Source organism: Amblyraja radiata, chromosome 5 (genome assembly GCF_010909765.2).
Source record: "Amblyraja radiata isolate CabotCenter1 chromosome 5, sAmbRad1.1.pri, whole genome shotgun sequence".
Classification (NCBI taxonomy): domain Eukaryota; kingdom Metazoa; phylum Chordata; class Chondrichthyes; order Rajiformes; family Rajidae; genus Amblyraja; species Amblyraja radiata.
Window position 1 is genome coordinate 38,478,224 of NC_045960.1, and position 20,049 is coordinate 38,498,272.

General features: G+C 40.9%; 1 protein-coding gene across 1 annotated transcript in view; it reads right to left on the reverse strand.

The window, feature by feature from the left end:
• LOC116973736 (proprotein convertase subtilisin/kexin type 5-like) overlaps nucleotides 1–20,049 on the reverse strand; it is a 111,713-nt gene that overhangs the window by 43,532 nt on the left and 48,132 nt on the right. The window contains exon 4 of the mRNA XM_033022046.1: nucleotides 14,026–14,147. Coding sequence (XP_032877937.1) covers nucleotides 14,026–14,147 — 122 coding nt within the window. The remainder of the gene's footprint in view (nucleotides 1–14,025; nucleotides 14,148–20,049) is intronic.

Consider the following 20,049-nt stretch of genomic DNA (forward strand, 5'->3'; position numbering starts at 1 on the left):
TGCTTCCACCTTGCGGCAGAAGGTAGAGGAGCCTGAGAAACATGGCCTGTAGGTTCATGAACAGCTTCTTCCGAACATCCATCCGGCTCTTGAACAAAGCACGACACTAACTACTCCCCTACCTCAGAATAAATCTACCATGGAAGTTGTTTTGGTTGCAGCATATACTTTGCCTTTGTACTATTATGATCTATTACTGAGTATCACTGATTATTGATTTATTGTTATTTTGTTTTTTGTATATTTACCTGCTGTGTTATTGCATTAAGGGTCTGTTATTGGGGCAGCATTAATGGGGTAACATTAAGAATTTCATTGTTCCATTCCTAGTACGTATGACAATTAAATATTCTTGATTACTGAATCTCAATGCCTCGGTGCGGCACGGTGGCACAACGGTAGAGTTGCTGCCTTACAGTGCTTGCAGCGCCAGAGGCCCGGGTTCAATCCCATCTACGGGCGCTGTCTGTACGGAGTTTGTAATTTCTCCCCGTGACCGTTTGGGTTTTCTCCGAGATCTTCGGTTTCCTCCCACACTCCAAAGACGTACAGGTTTGTAGGTTAATAGGCTTGGTATATGTGTAAATTAGGATAGTGTTAGTAGTGTGTGGAGACCGCTGGTTGGTGTGGACTCAGTGGGCCTTCTGCGCTATATTCCTAAACTAAACTAAACTAAACTAAAGGCTCCTTCCTGTTCCGATTCATCAGATACACTGCTGCTTAGCATACAACCCATGTTAACATCCATACCTGTAAATAGCTCGTTCTAAGCTTCCCCCAGTCTAGTTTTAGTCAATAAGATACTGAGTCAAGCACTTGCGCATCTACACTTTATTTTTGAAAAACACAATAACAGTTCCTCACTACTATACCTAACCACCGCGGGTTCGATCTTTGTATCTGCTTGGCCAAGTCCTTCTAGCCTTGTGCAAGCGGAGACAATCCAAAAGGTCACGTAGTCCCAAGCGTTCTTCCAGAAGACCAACACAGTAGCTCGTGGGAGCTACCTTTTATTGGTCCCTGAACCTTGAGGGGGCGAACCATATGGGGGTGGTCTCTTTACAGTCCAATAACAGATATCGATTAACACAGTACATGATAGACATTTCCCTAATCCAATAATACAGTAACCAATACATTGTATTCAAACGGAGCTTCTGGAAGGAAGTAAACATGGCAACATTTGCCCAGATATTCAAGAAACCCAGACAAGGCTCAACACTTAACCCAATCAACATCTAGCAAAGTAAAGCTTTGCAACAATATTTACAACATGTATGTCTGGTTTGCATTCACCCAATCCGTTTCGTGCAATGTATACCTAATTGCAAGAATCTACAGATGTCCCATTCTTTCTCTGCAACTCTTATCTGAGCTCTAGACAAGCTGGCACCATTCTGCAGCTTGTCCCATTTCTGCAGAAGGCACATTTAAATTGACCAAATGGCCTAGCAGTCCAGAAGCCTTTACTCAATTTTAGTGTCCTGGCATCTCCAATTTGACCAGAATTAGCATACCCTTGCCAACACCTACCAGACTGAGGTTTGGTAATATAATGGTGAAGTTACTGGGCCAATATCCAGAGTTGTTGATTATTGATCATGAAAAGCAGTAGTTGGAGAAAGGTAAATTCAGGAAATTGTCAGTGATAGTCATACAACACAGAAACAGGTACTTTGATCCAACTTGTCCATGCCAACCAAAATTCCCCATCTAAGCTTTTCCTATTTTCTCGCATTTATAGTCATAGAGCCATAGTCATAGACATAGAGTCTTACAGCATGGAAATAGGTCCTTCAGCCCAAATTACCCACACTGGTCAACATGTCCCACCTACCTGCGTTCGGTCCATATCCCACTAAACCTGTCCTATCCATGTACCTGTCTAAATGTTTCCTGAACGTTGCGATAGTACCTGACTCAACTACCTCCTCTGGCAGCTCACTCCATACATCTATCACCCTTTGCGTGAAAAAGTTACCACTCAGATTCTTATTAAATCTTTCCCTCCTCACCTTATACCTATGTGCTCTGGTTCTTGATTCCCCTATTCTATACGTTTACCTGATATATCCCTCACATGATTTTATACATACCTCATCCACCTGCGCTCCAAGGACTAGAGTCCTAACCTGCTCAACCTCTCCTCATAGCTCAGGCCCTCGAGTCCTGGCAACAACCTCGTAAACCTCTCTGCACCCTTTCCAGCTTGACAGCATCTTTCCTATGATATTGTGCCCAAATTTGAAGACAATATTCCAAAGTCTGGAATAAGAATCTAGCCTTGGCAAGAGTGATCATGAAATTATCAGATTGCAGTAGAAAGGAAACACAGGATACTATAGATGCTGGAATCTTGAGGGGGGAATAAATAAAGGTGCTGGGGGAACTCAGTGGGTCAGGGCGCATTTGGTGTGGGAAATGAACAGATTACCTTTTGTGTTGGCACCCATGTAGCAGAGTTGGAAACGTACTGTGCTTACCCTGTCAGGCCAAAATGAAGCCCAAAATCCACAGAAATCTGGTAGACTCTTAATTTGTCCCCAGTTTAGAAGCAATTTGCGATATATAATAAATATTATAAACAAATAAAATAAATCTCCCTGCCAACTCTTCTATTTCTTGGTACTAATTTATCTCCCTTACTGTTATGCACGTCAAGATCCCGTTGAATTTATGGAGAAGGATATTTATCATTCATCACTTTCATTATTACTTTCTCTAAATCATTTTGAAATATTATGAAGGACTGTGGCTCCAACGATGAACACTGTGAAACCCAATTGGTAACCACCTACAAAAAAGACATTCACCAAAAAATCCTTACATCATTTGCCCTCAAGCATCAGTCCCTGAGTATTTGGAACATCCAACAACAGTCATGACATCAAGTAAACTGAGCAACCAACCATGATGAAAAATTATCTTGCGCTTCAAACCAGCAGGTAAAATTCACACATTTAAAAGTTAACTTTTAAAACATTTTACAGGGCACAAAACTATTCCAGATTATGGAACAAGTTGAAATATCATAAACAAGCTTTTAAATACTAATTTAAACAAGCATGGATTAGTTTAGTTTAGTTTAGCTTCTGGATACAGCGTGGAAACAGGCTCTTCGGCCCAGAATATTCGTGCCGACAAGTGATCCCCGCATATTAACACTATCCTACACACACTAGGGACAATTTACACATACACCAAGCCAATTAACCTACAAACCTGTATGGCTTTGGAGTGTGGAAGGAAACCGCAGATCTCGGTGAAAATCCACATGGTCACACGCAAAACATACAAACTCCCTACAGGCAGCACCCATAGTCAGGATCGAACCCCAGGTCTCCAGCGCTGCAAGCGCTGTAAGGTAGCAACTGTACCGCTGCGCCACCGTGCCACCCTTGCCGTATAATCAAATTTGTTGAATTTAGCAAATTGTGAAGTATTTTCTTCTGAGGAAATGACAAGCAATACGTGTAAACTTATTTTATTTACGACTAGAACAGCAGTTCAGCAGTAATTATTGACCTGGTTTTCCATAAAAATCTTTTCTAAAAACCATAACATTGGTTTTTTTTAGAAGAGCAGCAAGAATTAAACTGATGACAATTATTTGATTTCAACAGATTGTGCTGGAAAATCCCACATCAGCATTCCATGATGAGGAGGAGAAAATCACTGAGAGTGACTCCAGATCTTTGATTTACACAGTGCATATGCATTGTCCAGATCTTGCTTCAGATCAGCACTTCTATAAGAGAGAACTTTGATAACCTCCCATTGCATTCCACACCAAATTCAGGCCAACTAATTTTAGGGCTTCTCACTCAACAGCTTTGTTTACTTCAATGCCTCGGCAATAATAAAATATCTCAAAATACTGACAAATATGTCCTATATTTCAAAAATGCTGAAGTGACTCAACAGGTCAGGCAGCATCTCTGTCGAACATGGATAAGGTTTCAGCGTTGAGACCCATCCCAAAATGTTGCCGATCCATGTTCCCCAGAGATGCTGTCTGATCTGCAGTTACTCCAGTACTTTGTGTTCTTTTTGATTGAATTGAATTGAATTGAATTGAATCCTTTATTTGTCATTCAGACCTTTCGGTCTGAACGAAATGCTGTTGTGTATTAACCAGCATTTGCAGTTCTTTATTTCTTCATGTCCAATATTTCTCCTGGAGAAATTGGCCTAAAGAGGTTTGCTGTTGTGTAGCGTGGCTTACGCCATCATAGGTCCACTAAAAGATCAATGCATTTCTGGTTGGAAGCTACACAGATCCAATGTCATTGTGTACCTTTTGCTGAGATGTGTGCAGAGTTATGTAAGATTGACAGATCTTCGGAGACCTATCGCCAGGATAGTCACAGATAACTGCCATGGAGATAATAGGAAATATAGGAGATTGGGACATCGTTGACCATCCTCCATCCTCTTCCTAATGACATTCTATGTTATGAGTGACTCCACATAGCAGCAAGGGGCAGGATGATCAATGAAATGAAGATGGCAGTATGACACACCGAAGTGCATGAAATGAAGATATTGCAAGCAATGTGGGAGCAAGGAAATATAATTAGCAACATATTTTGATCAATGGATAAAGAATCTTGTATGTTTTGATTAACACGTCAATCTCAGAATCAAGAGCCTTTCGTTTTGTGTCTTTTGGTGATTTCTGCATTTACGTGCTTATTCAACAAGGATCATATGTGGCATCATTGAGCTCCAATTTCTGTTGCTATGTGAAAAATAGACATTGCACGACGTCAAGGCGGCTGCGGGCCGGCAGGCCTTTGCCGCGCGGAATTTTTGAACACGGTCAGTTTTTCGGAGCCCCGCGCGATGTCGGGACCAGCTCCGCACAACTCCATACGGCTCCGGCGATCGAAGTGGGACCGGCCCCGCGAGGCTGTACGGCTCATGCGACCACGTTAGGTCGCGCTTGCCGCATGGAGTCATATGCTCGTGGGGCAGGCCCTTTAGGTCGCGCTTGCTACATGGAGTCGCGTGTTCGTGGGACAGTCCCTTAAGTGTTCGGCACGGATTAGAAGGGCCGAGATGGCCTGTTTTCGTGCTGTAATTGTTATATGGTTTATATGGTTAATGTGCCAAAAACCTTTTTGACACAATCCTGCAATGGTTTCAGGATGGTAAACTGAAATGAGCAGCAGTGTCAGTGAAGAAGTATCATTACATATTCATGGGCCTGTCCCACTCAAAGGCCTGTCCCACTTAGGCGATTTTTCAGCAGACTTCCCTCGACTGTCAAGTTTGCAGCACTCGCCTGAAAAACCGTGAACTGGGCCGGCGACTGTCAGAGTGGAACACACACACACAGAAACACACACACACACACACACACACACACACACACACACACACACACACAGAGAAACACACACACACACACACACACAGAAACACAGAAACACACACACACACACACACACAGAAACACAGAAACACACACACACACACACACACACACACACAGAGAAACACACACACACACACACACACACACAGAAACACAGAAACACACACACACACACACACACACACACACACACACACAGAAACACACACACACACAAACACATCGCAAAGGCGGGGGCCAGGGCAAGCGAGAGGAGCTCTTTCTAAAATTCACACGATGCAAAGCCAAGGTGATACAGACACACACCGCGATTAAGACCGCTAGCACAGTGTACGTTAAGTCCTTTAAAAGAGGATGGAGGGGAGGGGGGAGGAGCTTTGCTGTCACTAATGTGTGTGATTCTTCGCAGCCACTTCATTTCAATGGCAATTAGAGATAGATAATAAACGGATCCCCATACCTCATTAACAAATAAATAAATAAGAAGAGTCGGTGTCTCGCTAAGATAGATTTAAACTTTAGAGATACAGCATGGACACAGGCCTTTTGGCCCACCGAATCCACGCCAACCACCCCATACACTGGTACTATCCTACACACTAGGACCAATTAATTTACAATTTATTTGTAAGCCAATTAACCTACAAACCTGTTTGTCTTTTGAGTTTGGGAGGAAGCTGGGGCACCCAGAGAAAACCCACGTGGTCACAGGGAGAACTTACAAACCCCGTACAGACAGCGCCCAAGGTTAGGACCAAACCCAAGTCTCTGTCGCTGTAAGTCAGCAACTCTACTGCTGTGCCACTGCGCCGTCCTGTTAAGAAATTGTAGCTTATGAGTGGTCCAAAGGTTTTAAGAGTACCATACAGCAAGGCAATCAGCTCTGTCCTGCTTTTGTTGCCAAAATAATTACATGACTAGACAAGTTATAATTCAATTATGTAAAGTGATCCTTCCATCAGGATGGAGACAAATGGAAATCGGGTTAATGCAATTGGTAGTTGGTAAAGGTGTCAGCGGTTATGGGGAGAAGGCAGGAGAATTGGGTTAGGAGGGAGAGATAGATCATCCATGATCGAATGGCGGAATAATTTTACACCTGTCACTTACGACCTTATGACTAACTTGTTTGAATTTGTCATTGTTCATAACTCGTTTAGCACAACTCTCACTTGCCATTTAGCAGCCAAAACCTGACCATTGTGCAGACCCTTTCCTGTGTTCAGAGTGGTTGCCTGCCACATTCTGCCTCTGTTGAGGCAGCAACGGGCTGATTGAAGCAACCCCAACCAAATCATTTTCAGGATGATAACATTCAATCTATTTTATTCAAAGTAGCATTAATCAGTATTTCTGTGGATAGAAAAACAAAAAAAAAACAAGAGTTTTTAATTGTAAATTGCTGATTTTTTAATGGTTGCTATCTTTTAATTTCAACCCTTCTGTTCACTAAACTTCACAGCTTGTATACAAGCCTCAGATGATAATTGGTCTTTCTTTGCCAGGCTATCTGCTGTCACTATTCCATACATTAGCATTCTTTTTTTTTTGTACGGCAATTAGTTGATAAGTAGATCACATCACTATCCCAACTTTTAAGAACCAGTTAGACAGGTACATGGATAGGGCAGGTTTAGAGGGATATGGACCAAGCGCAGGCAGATGGGACTAGTGTAGCTGGGTCATGTTGGGCGGTGTGGGCAAGTTGGGTTGAAGGACCTGTTTCCACACTCTGACTCCATGACTCCATGACAATAAAAAAATGTGCACCTGTTAAGAGAATATAGAAAGCAATTCTATATCTCGTTAATCAACAATATCGAAGGATTGTGATATTAACAGTGCAATGAATAGCATGTCAGAGCAGGTGAATGTGATAGCCTCGACCTCTATTGCTCTTGGTAGCAATGCAAGGATGCTCACTTTAGATTTTTTTGGGTGAAAAAAGTGGCACGGTGGCAAAACAGGTAGTACCAGAGACTCAGGTTCAATACTGACCTTGGGTGCTGTCTGTGTGGTGTTTTCACGTTCTCCCCGTGAAAGTGTGGCTTCCTCTGGGTGCTATGGTTTCCTCCCACATCCCAAAGTTGTGCTAGACACAGCTATGAGCGATTAATGCGAAGATCGGCAGAGGAGAAGCAGCCAGACCAGCGAGGGTGGATTGGCTGAAGGAAGATGAGTTTCTGTGAGAGAGGCCGACTCCTGCACCTATTGTATGTTTCTATGGTTCGTAGGTTAATAAACGACGGTGAATTGTCTCTAGTCTTTAGGGAGCTGATGCAAAAGTGGGATAACATAGAACTAGTGTGAACTGGGTGATCGATGTTCAGCATGGACTCAGTCAGCCGAGGGGCATGTCTAAAGTTTAAAAGAATGGTAACTACTGCAATCTAACAATGTCTTTGATGCTTATTTCCCCTTTACAGTGCTGTTTGCTGTTAGGTCTTATTTCAAGAAGACTGTAGCCTCTCGCAACAATACTGTCATCATGTTGAATGTGCAAGCAAGCATACCGAAGAATTCAAGCATCCAAATGCAAACGAAATCCATAAAAATGATGTATATTTTAAATGTTTTATGTAATGTAACATAGTGATAGATAATAAATACAAGTAAAAGGCAAAATCTGAATTGCTACAAAGAAACTTCTATCTATCTATACATAAATAAAACTCTGATCCTGTGCTCTTCCAGTTTGCGGGGTTTTTCGATTTGTGCTAAAAGGGTACACGATAGAGCTACAAATTTTTGCCACGTTACTCACCATTCTCCTGTGCTGCGAGTGCAATAGGTTTCGTTCTGATCGTGGGTATATTGTGAAAGTTATCGAGGTTTAAAAATCTTTTAAAACGCTTGTGCGCAGATTCCGTCAGTCAGCGCCATACAGATTGGTCTCTTCTCCTGTCAGTCAATGCCACGTCCGGGATGATGACGTCCCTTCCTGCCCCACCGGCGACGGCCTGTCCCGCCTCACTCACAAACTCCTCCCTCCCCTCCACACAGTAACTTGTCTATCATCTCCCACACCACCGGCAGCGGCCGTGGGGAGGGTTCAGTGGAGGCCATGGTCCTGTCTCTCTCTCCCTCATCCCTCTTCCCTGCCCACCCTCTGCGGCAATGGTGGTCCCGTCTACCCATCCCCCCCCCCCGGCTCCATCTCCACTGCCGCCATCATTGCGGTAACTCACCCTCACCCTTCGAGCCAGCACCGCCATACAATATGTTGTGCAGTGTTCAAGACCGTTATGATTTCAGGGAAGAAGCTGTTCTTGAAACTGGAGGGCATGTTCCTCAGACTCCTGTACCTTTTTTGCAATGCCAGTAGCGAGTTAAGAGTATGGCCAGAATGACACAAAGTCCTGGAGTAACTCAGCAGGTCAGGTAGCATCTCTTAAGAACATGGATAGGTGACGTGTGAGGTTGAGACCCCCCTTCACGAAGCGTCACCTATCCCTGTTCGGCAGAGATGTTGCCTGGCCTGCTTTGTTACTCCAGCGCTTTGTGTCCTGTGTATTAGAAACATAGAAAATAGGTGCAGGAGTAGGCCATTTAGCCCTTCGAGCCTGCACCGCCATTCAATATGATCATGGATGATCATCCAACTCAGTATCCTGTACCTGCCTTCCCTCCATACCCCCTGATCCCTTTAGCCACAAGGGCCACATCTAACTCCCTCTTAAATATAGCCAATGAACTGGCCTCAACTACATTCTGTGGCAGAGAATTCCACAGATTCACCACTCTCTGTGTGAAAAATGTTTTTCTCATCTCGGTCCTAAAAGATTTCCCCCTTTATCCTTAAACTGTGACCCCTTGTTCTGGACTTCCCCAACATCGGGAACAATCTTCCTGCATCTAGCCTGTCCAACCCCTTAAGAATTTTGTAAGTTTCTATAAGATCCCCCCTCAATCTTCTAAATTCTAGTGAGTATAAGCCGTATTAACTAGCATCTGCAGTTCCTTGTTTCTACATGGCCAGGATGGCATTAGTTTTTGATGATATTAACTGTCTATTCAATGGTGGGGACATCAATAACCGTGAATCAATCATCCTATATAATGACTCCTTGTTACCTGTTATCCATCCAACGATGGTAGTATTATCGGCAAGTTTAAAGATGGTGTAGGAGCTGTGTCCAACTACACAGACATGGGAATAGAGTATAGAGCAGGGAACTGAGCAAACACCCTTGAGGTGCTCCTGTGCTGAGGGTCATTGAGGAGGATTTGCTGTTGCCAATTTGTTTTAATTGTGGTCTGCCTCATGTTTTAATATGAGATAACTTCACAATCTTTCACTGTGAGGGATTTTTGCCCAGAAAGAATAAATTTCTAGCTGTGGCTGCATCTAAATTTTGAAATACTTTTATATATCCACATCTGATATACACATTTTGTTCTGTAGGTAAAGAACCAATTCTAGGACAATATAAGGAAAAATATGTGTAGGAAAATATAACCTAGGGGTTCAGGTGAGAACCCAAGTGAAAACATAAATCTCAGGCACTTTATTATAATTATTGACAAAGTTGACGCTCATTTTGAAAATTATCAAAAATTGGAATTTGTTTAACTTAACATAAAATTATATGTAAAAAATGTAGTTTCTGAGACAGAGGGGTTATGTTTATTTTTGGACTGGTGTCATGATTGACAAGAAAATAAATTCCTATCATAAAATACTATTAAACGCTCCGATGTTAAACAGTCTAGTGACTAGAATCCACTTACAGTAGCTATAAAGTACTTCTAGCCACTGCATTAAGTTCTGATTTTAGATATCTGAAATAGTGCAGAAACGGGATAAGATTCCAAGTTGAGGCTGAAACTAATCAAGAAAATCTGCCCTTGCTTTGATCTTCACAACATTTATAATCCAATGCCAATACAAACGTGCATATTTGTATAAGCAAACCTGAATATTGATTATGTCCAAAACACAAAGTGCTGGAGGAACTCAGCGGGTCAGGAAGCATCTGTGGTAGAAAAGGGCAGGTGATGTTTCGAGTTGGGACCCTTCTTTATTATGTGATTCGTTTTGCTTGCTTTCACCTTATATTTTGTCAAATTAATTACTCATGATGATTTCTCTATGATGAACACAACTATTCTCGAACTTCAACCCCCATTATCCCTCTCTCTCCATCCCTCCCCCGCCCAAGTCGCACCAGCTTCTCAGTCTCACCGAGCAAACAAGCGAACAATGGCGTGTTTCCTTTATCATCATTACTTTTTTGCATATCGTTCATTCATTTGTTCTACATCTCTCTACATCACCGTCTATATCTCTCATTTCCCTTTCCACCGACTCTAGTCTGGAGAAGGGTCTCGATCCAAAACTACACTCATTCCTTCTCTACAGAGATGCTGCCTGACCCCCAGTATTTTGTGTCTCTCTTCTATTCTAAGATAACATTACATCGGAACTAATGATAAGTAACTGACCTGAAATATTTACTCCATTTCTCTCTCCACAGATGCTGTCTGACCGAATGACCATTTCCATTGTTATCTGGTTTTATTTCAGATTACCAGTAACTGTAGTATTGTTTCTGCACACATGCATTCTTATCCAAAGCCTGACTAGAAAACGAGTGAAAGAGCCTATATTAGGATGCAATTCTGAGACAATTGTATAGAACATGGAGAAAGCCACAAAAAGCTGGAGCAACTCAGCGGGACAGGCAGCATCTCTGGAGAGAAGGAATGGGTGACGTTTCGGGTCGAGACCTTTCTTTAGAACATGGAACCGTACATTACAGGAACAGGACCTTCGGCTCACAATGACTGTACCGAATATGATGCCAAGATCAACTCCTACATCCCTGCATATAATTCACATTCCTTCCCTGCATATCCATGGATCTATGCAAAAGTATCTTAAATGCCACTATCATATCTGCCTCTACCACCACCCCCAGCAGTGCATTCCAAAACACCTGAAACAGACATGAGAGAAAAATAGCTGGAAATCTCATGTAAAAAATGGGTTATGCAAGAAAAATGTAAAATAGAACAGACTGTACAAGCAAACACAGTGAAATAATTCCCTCCAAAATTTCACCCTGTCTTCTCTGTTATCAGCTGCTCACAAACACGTTGTGAATGTCTGGACATTTTTGTTCACTTATGATAATCATAGATATGTATAATTCACAATCAGATTAGCAAGATTTTCCTTGCAAATTATAACACTCAACTGAAAAGAAAAGCACACTTACTTCCTTAGGAGGCTTAGGAAGTTTGGAATGTTCCCTACAAATCTCACCAAATATTACAGATGCACCATAGAAAGCATTTTATTGGGATGCATCAGGACTTGGTTTGGGACCTGCTGCATCAGGACTTGGTTTGGGACCTGCTGCATCCAAGACCGCAAGAAATTGCAGCGAATTGTGGACACAGCCCAGACCATCGCACAATCCAACCTCCCTTCTATTGACTCCATTTATACCCCACGCTGCCTCAGCAAGACCAATAGCATAATCAAGGACGAGTCATAGAAACATAGAAACATAGAAAATAGGTGCAGGAGGAGGCCATTCAGCCCTTTGAGCCAGCACCGCCATTCATTGCTGATCGTCCCCAATCAATAACCCATGCCTGCCTTCTCCCCATATCCCTTGATTCCACTAGCCCCTAGAGCTCTATCTAACTCTTGTAGTCGCACCTTGGCCACTCCTCCCTTCTCCCATCAGGCAAAAGGCATAGAAGTGTGAAAACGCACACCACCAGATTTGGGGACAGTTTCTTCAAGGCTGTTATCAAACAACTGAATCATCCTACCACAACCAGGGAGCAGCGTAAAACTATTATCTACTTCTTTGGTGACCCTCGGATAACCCTTGATCGGACTTTGCTGGCTTTACCTTGCACTGCCCTTATCATGTATCTATACGCATCATGTAAATGGATCGATTGTAATTGTGTATTGTCTTTCTGCTAACTGGTGTGCATGCAACAAAAAAGCTTTTCACTGTACCTCGGTACATGGGACAATAAACTAAACTAAACTGAAATGAAATTCCATTTTATTGAAGGTGCTGTGATGTGCTTTATAATATTTAGCTTAACTTTGTGTTTTTCTACGGTAGCTTTTGTTTCAATCCTGGCATCATCCTGTGCTCAAACAATTCTAAGACACTAACACAATTGGGTGTCCATTATCATACAAATAATATACTCACCAGAAGGGAGATGATGAGTAAATTCTGTCACTGTAAATCCATTTAGGGTAAATAGTTATCCTAAAGCACATACTTTGCAAACAAACTACCAGTCTAGGTTTATTATTTTCAATAGATACTATTCAACATTGCGGGTGATTTTAAAATGCCAACTGTCCTCTTCTCACCTGAAAAATAGTTGCCTGTGAAGGAAAATCAATGGAGACCTCCTGCAACCATTTGCTTGCCTGATTCATTTTTCAGCTGAATTTCAAGTAAGTGTCACAACAATCCCACCCAATGTAAGCAAGGTCAATGTTGAACTGTGTAAAGTGGGGTTTCAACTAAAATCTTAAATAATGAAATTCAACAATTCCTATGGTATAATATTTTGATGCCAAGTCTTCTTGTTGTTACAAAGGTAATAACTTATTATTTTTCTGCCAGTGATAGAATCCAACAATCTCCCAGTACAGCACAAGTATAATGCACGTATTTGAAAATTCCCCAATTAATAAGCTGTAATATATCCAGGTTATAGATGACCCAGCATAGAGACATGAGTCGTGCCACAACCGTGGTTGTATTGCCCCCTATAGCTGCCAAAGCAAAACTCAGCAACTTTTTTTTTTTGCGCTTTCTATTCATTCTGCCACTATTTTTTTCCTCTCTCCATTAATCTTTCTTTTATTGCACTCAATTGCTCCATGCTAATTTGTTACAATTATATTTCTGTTTTCATTTTCCTCTTTGTCCTCCTTCCTGCCACTACTTTCTTTCCTCATTATAATTTATATTCCAGGTCTCAGCCATTTTTCTACCTCAATACTCTCATTCTCCCTTTGTTTTATAGTTTAATCCTTCCTTTTTTTTATACCTCTAACATTTCAAATTTAGGCCTTCTTCTCATTTAATCCTTTCCCACTTAAATTAACATTGTCGTTTTCACCTTCAGCCTTGCACTTTATTGTGTATCTCTCTTTGCTTAGAAGGTTTTATTATAAAGAATTTGCCAGAATAGCAGGGTACCTTTTATTCATACTGCAATCGTGACAGAGAGTCGGAGACTGTCTGCCCTTACTCATGGCACAGAGTTCAGTGATTCAGGACACTGCATTCTGGAGCAGCTGCCATTTTATGTTAACTAATTTCACATCCTCTTCCACCCTCACCAATGCCACCAGAACATTGTTTGACTTTTCAGATATTGCAGCTCATGAATAATCAGTGGAAACTGTAAAAACTGATAAGGTAAAAAAAACGAAAGGTCATGCAGCAGATAATATTTCATGAAACTGATAGAATAAGCAATAAAAGGTTGCTACCCATAGCACAGAATGCCCAGAAAGAGAATTTTTAAAGGACGATCAATGATATTTAAATAAGTGACACAATACCATTGCTCCGAAGTTGAGAAGACAATAGATTTTAAAAATATATATTTATGAAGTATTAAAATTGCATTTATGGAATACTCACCAATTCCCATTGTAGAGGCCAGTAAGGATCATTAAAGACCATTGGGTCATCATATTTTTCTTTAGAGTAAGTGACATTGGATACAATGCTTTTTTCAATCTTGCCTTCATTTTTTACAAGCTCTGGAGGGCAAATAAAAACAAATGAATTATGAAAAAAGAAATTGTTATAGTTTTTTGTGTTTGGTATCTTCACACTTCCATATGCATTTATCATCGCAGATGACTGCCTGTTTAATTTTGTGGGGTAATAGCTTTGTTTACTAAAAGGAAGAACAAAAGAACTCTTGCCACACACTTGGCACATATTGAACACAGTTTCAAATTGACCATAAATTGAAAATATATGTTAATGTTGTTTTGTCATTACTGGACTTCTAGTTCAATATTTTTTAGGAGAATGTTCATGTTTCTGTTTTCCTCATATTATGGTAATTTTGGCATTGAATCACAAGAAAGACATTACTGGTTACTTTTAACCCATTTTAAATGAAACATACACATTCATCTCAATGTTTACAATTAATTCTGACTTCTGAAGTTTTAACTTGTGAATCGGAATGACATAACTGATAGAGCTTTTAAAGAATTTCTGGTTCATCTCGTGAACTTTTTTAAGAAAGTAAAATAAATGCCAAACAATTGGTGTCTCCAGAAATCCTTGCAGATTCCCCTCATGAAAACCTACCAATAGACAATAGATAATAGACAATAGGTGCAGGAGTAGGCCATTCTGCCCCACGAGCCAGCATTGCCATTCAATGTGATCATCCACAATCAATACCCCGTTCCTGCCGTCTCCCCATATCCCTTGACTCTACTATCTTTAAGAGCTCTGCCTACCTCTCTCACCAAGGGCAATGGGTATTCCAAATGAAGCATAAGGAAAATAATAGGAATCGGTTGTGAAATAGGAAATCATGGCATTTGAATGAGTAATTTCTGGCCAGACAGAATTAGTGTTAGGCCTCCATATAATGATCAGAAAAAAACTAAACAGGGATTTTTCAAGTTTTATAATACAGAGATTATGGAAATGCATGAACAAAGTTTTACAATAAACAGAGTAATGAACAAAATGAATGCTGGCAAGCACAATCTATCATGTTTTTGTTGAAAACTGTGGGATATTCCTTAAAGAATAGGTGAATTGGCTGAAAGAGAGGCTGAAAATGACCAGGAATCCACGTAATTCAACATTACCATCTCCAACATTTGACAGGGCTTTAATTGTGAAAGTCCAATGAAATAAGGACATCAATTCCATGCCAGTTCTGAAAGTTCAAAGCGTACTCGGCTTGGAATTTGAGGTTCACATTGCTATCTGTGATGGAGCCTGAATGACATGGGTAGGGTGCCAAGAAAGAGGAAACATGACAGTACCCATGAAAACAAAAGGCTGCCCTCATAAAGCTCAGACCCATAAAGGGTATTTTTATTCCCATTAAAAAAAATCTCCTGGATTGTGGCATTTATGATAAACAATTATCAAGAACCTGGGCCAGCTCATTACATCTGTCATCCATTCCTAGGCAGTGTTGCGACTACTTGTGTAATGGAAGACCATTTATCTTATGTGACCTTAAACTATTTTCAGACTTCTGCTTTGCTTAATTAGATGAAGTCAGAGATGAATGTCCACAGGAAGAATTACCAATCGTTTTCTTCAGAAAATTAAGCACATTAAATATGTATGCACATATTTGCAAAGTGGTGCAAGACATTGGGTGAGTTAGTGCACACCTTGCAGAGCTTTGTACTACTGATGACATGCAAGTCAATTGGGCTAATCTGTCATGTGGATAGGTGGGGTGAGGAAGCGTTATTTATCACACGGGAAACCCCTAAGTATAGGTGCTAAGGCATCTTCTCTGTGATTGAATCTATATGCTGGGCCCAGCATCTGCATGCCATCCTTCCCTACTGATATACTGATACGGCTGCCAAATGAAGTCCTTTGTGCACTGAACCTCCTCCTAGGAATCAACATGGAAATGGCACAGCACCTGCAAACTCTGCAGAGTAATTCAAACAAGAGCCACACTCATCCTGCTTTATTGCATGACTTGGCGTAGAACACATTACTGTAATACTCCAAACATTCTTTGGCCCAATTTAGCCTATAATAAGATTTAACTTGGGAGATTAATCCACTTGATCCAGGCAAGTTGGAAAATTGGGTCCAAAACTAGCTTGGCCTCTAAATCCTCCCTATCCATATATCTGCCCTAATGCCTTTTGAAACCATTAATTGTATCTGTTTCTATGGCTTCCGCTGGCAGCTTGTTCCAGTTGCAAACTACCTTCTGAGATCCTCCTTAAACCTCCCCCTCTCACCTTAAGCCTATGCCCTCTAGTTTTCACAGTTGGGTTGGTGAAATGGGATGAAAAATGATGGATGGATTTTAATCTGGACTAATGTGAGGTGATGCATTTTGGGAGCATAAATGAGGCTAGAACTTACATCATGACTGCTAGGCTCTTGGGGTGCATTGAGAAACAGAGAGACCTTTGCTGTACAGTGCTATAGATCCTTGAAGATGGTAATGCAGGTAATGTGGTTAGGAAGACATATGTCTTTGGCTCCTATTACATAAGTAGGCAGATACTGCTCTAACTTTATAAAACCTTGGGCATACCTCAGCATGAGAACTGCATGCAGGTCTGGTCACTGAGGTATAGGAAGAAAACAAATGGTTCTGGAGAAAGGTGCAGAGAAGGATCGCCAGTATGCTGCCTGGGATGGATCAGTTCAGTTATGAGGAGAGAATGAAGAAGCTAGGTCTGTTCTCCCTGGACCAGAGAAGGTTAAGAGGGAATATGATTGAGGTATATAAAATCATGAGGTATAGTTAGGATATACTGCAGGCCACTTTTTGTTGCATTCAAGATAAATATAACTGGAAGACATGGGGTTTGGCTAAGGAGGACATAGGTTTAATTTTAGGATTATGAGGATCTTCTTCAGCCAGACAGAGTTCAGTACTTGGAAAGCAATGCATAAGAGAGTGGTTGAATATGGGTTATAGCATTAATAAGTGTTTAACTAAACACTTGAATCACTTCAGGTGTAGAGGCATGTGGACTAAGTCCTCCACAATGGAATTAATGCAGAAGGGTGCCCACTGGTCAGTGTAAACTAGTTAGGGGTGAATAGCCCATTTCCATGCTGAACAATTCTAGGAATGTTGCTAATAATCTCAGTGGCCATTTGTACTATGTCCGACGCATTTCTCATGCACTGACAAAGTGAACTCGAATTTCAAGGCAAATGCATCAGGAGGCGAAAGGATACCAGGTGGTGGAGACTGCTGAGGCTTTGTTGAAGAAAGCCAAGTCACATTGAATTTTGGAAGGTAGTGAGATGAAGAATCCAAAGAAAGATGAAACAAACATCGACGAGCTGTTGTGAAAGTTCCACAGTGATGTATAACTGTTTGTTCACTGCAGCAAAAGGAGAAATTGGAGATAAGACGAGTTGGAAGTGCACCTTGAAGTACATAGTGACACTTCAGTGAGTGAGCAGTTGCAGATGAGAAATGAACTTCTCTCTAGCTGTTGACAAGTGGGAACTCAAACAATGCGTGCTGATGGACTTTGTGACGAAAAACAGAGTGCGATGTTCCCCAAGATAAAGGATTGAATGAGAGGACATAAGAGGGTGTGATGAATTATAGAGGTGCTGTGATGAAAGAATGAGATTGTGAGAAATTATCAAAAAGCATAATACTGCAGATGCTAGAACTGAAATTTAAAAAGGGGAAATTTTGGAATTATTCATCAGGTCAGGCGATGTCTTTGGAGAGACTGGGAAAAAGTAAAAAAAGAAACCCGTTTCAGCTTGAAAGGAAAATGGGAAGATAGGGTGAAACAGAGAATCTTTGGAATTCTTTGCCCCAAAGTGTTGAGTATATTTAAGACAATGATTAATATTTTTTTGTTTGAAGAAGGGCTCGATCAGAAATGTCACCCATTCCTTCTCACCAGAGATGCTTCCTGTCCCGCTGGGTTACTCCAGCTTTTTGTATCGATCTTCGGTTTAAACCAGTATCTGCAGTTCCTTCCTACACATTAATATATTTTTGTTCCATTAAGGATGTAGTTGAGGAGGAAAGTGATGCTGAGGTAAAAGATCAGCCATGATTACATTAAAACCCAGAGCAGACATGAAGGAATGAATGGCCTCCTTCTACTTTTATTACTTTCTTACGTTCCTTTACTCAGGACCTGACATCAAATTCCATCATTCCAGTCTTGTATTTCATAGTTCCAGCTTTCATTTTGTATTATCTCTTATTGTCAGGTATTTCAGATTCATCCCCACCTATTTACCATCTCCTTCAGAAAAACAGACATAGATAAATAGATAGATAGATTCTTGATTAGTACCAATGTCAGGGGTTATGGGGAGAAGGCAGGAGAACGGGGTTAAGAGGGGAAGATAGATCAGCCATGGTTGAATGGCGGAGTAGACTTGATGGGCCGAATAGACTGATACTGCTCCTATCACTTATGAACGAATGAAAAACATTTACTGCCCTCTTTCACCACCTGTGTTAATCATTCTCTCCTGATCTCCATCCTATCACAGATTTTTCTCTTCACTCGACCCTCTCTCATCTCTGCAATTTACTTTCACTTAGCGATTCTCAGGTCATTGACCAGGAATCTCAGCTTTATTTCTCTCTTTATAGATGTTGCGGTGTATTTCTAATAGTTACTATTTTACTTTTGAAGACTTTATATTCGAAAGAAAATGTCTGAATCTATGGAAGGGTTCCTGTGAAATATGTTCATGTGGGGATCTAGAATATTTGTAGATATTTTAGAAAGGCAAAAAAAGAGAAAAGTAAAGATGTGGTGTGTGTAAACATTCTTACCATTGAGGGGCATATTTAAATACAAAATACAAAGATTTCACACTTTTTTTCTCAGTATATCATTTTTTGGGTTTGAAAGATTGAGTTTAGTACTTCTTTCACATATTGGGAAATTCTGTGCGAAGCAATTGATATCTTCATCTTTTATCCTTCCCTGACCACGAGGAGAGGTTGGACAGACTTGGATATTTTCCTCTGGAGCAGTGGAGGACGAGGGGAGCCCAGATGGAAGCATATCAAAGTATATAAAGTTATGAGAGACATAGAGTGGCAAAAGTCAGAATTTTTTGCCCATGAATGGGAATGTCAAAGACTAGAGGGCATAGCTTAAGGTGAGAGGTACAAAGTCTAAAGCAGATGTACGTTTCAAGTTGTATTACACAGAGGGTGGTGGGTGCTTGAAATGCTGTGATTTTCAGCAAAATGCACAACTTTGTATTTCCTCACACTATCTCCAATTCTCCTTTTTCAGTTATGACTGAAGATGGCTTCCAATGACCTGTCAAGCACTGTGTTCCAGATCAGGTGCTGCAGGAACATTGCAATAAAACCAATTGAAGAAAATAATTAATTGAATCAAAAGTTCACTGTGAAGTTTTTCTTGCAGTTTCTATTCACATCAGACTCTTTAATGGGATAGCATATTTGCAAAATTATCCCTTGAGAAATAAACCAAGATTGGGTATATTAAAATCACAGCTGAGATGAAGTAATAAGAACTCTCTGTTATCCACAAGACACAAAGTGCTGGAGTAACTCAGTGGGTTAGACATGTATGCATCCTGGTACATAGATAGATTACGTTTTGGTTTGGGACCCATCTGAGGAAGGGTCCCAACCCAAAATGCCACCCATCCATGTTCTCCAGGGATGCGGCCTGACCCGCTGAGTTACTCCAGCACTTTGTCTCTCTTTTTGGAAACCAGCATCTTCAGTTCCATGGTTCTACACTCTTGGATTGACGTTTTAAAAATAAAATATTTGTGATCTAAAAAAAACAATCACCATTATTTCTGAATTTAAAGAAATGCAAATTTGCTTAGTTATTTTGATGGAGATATCCTTAACGCAAATGAAAAGAACCTTAATCTCAACCTGTTGGAGGATGTCCATGGTTCCGGACTGCCAGGAACTGAAGGTATCCA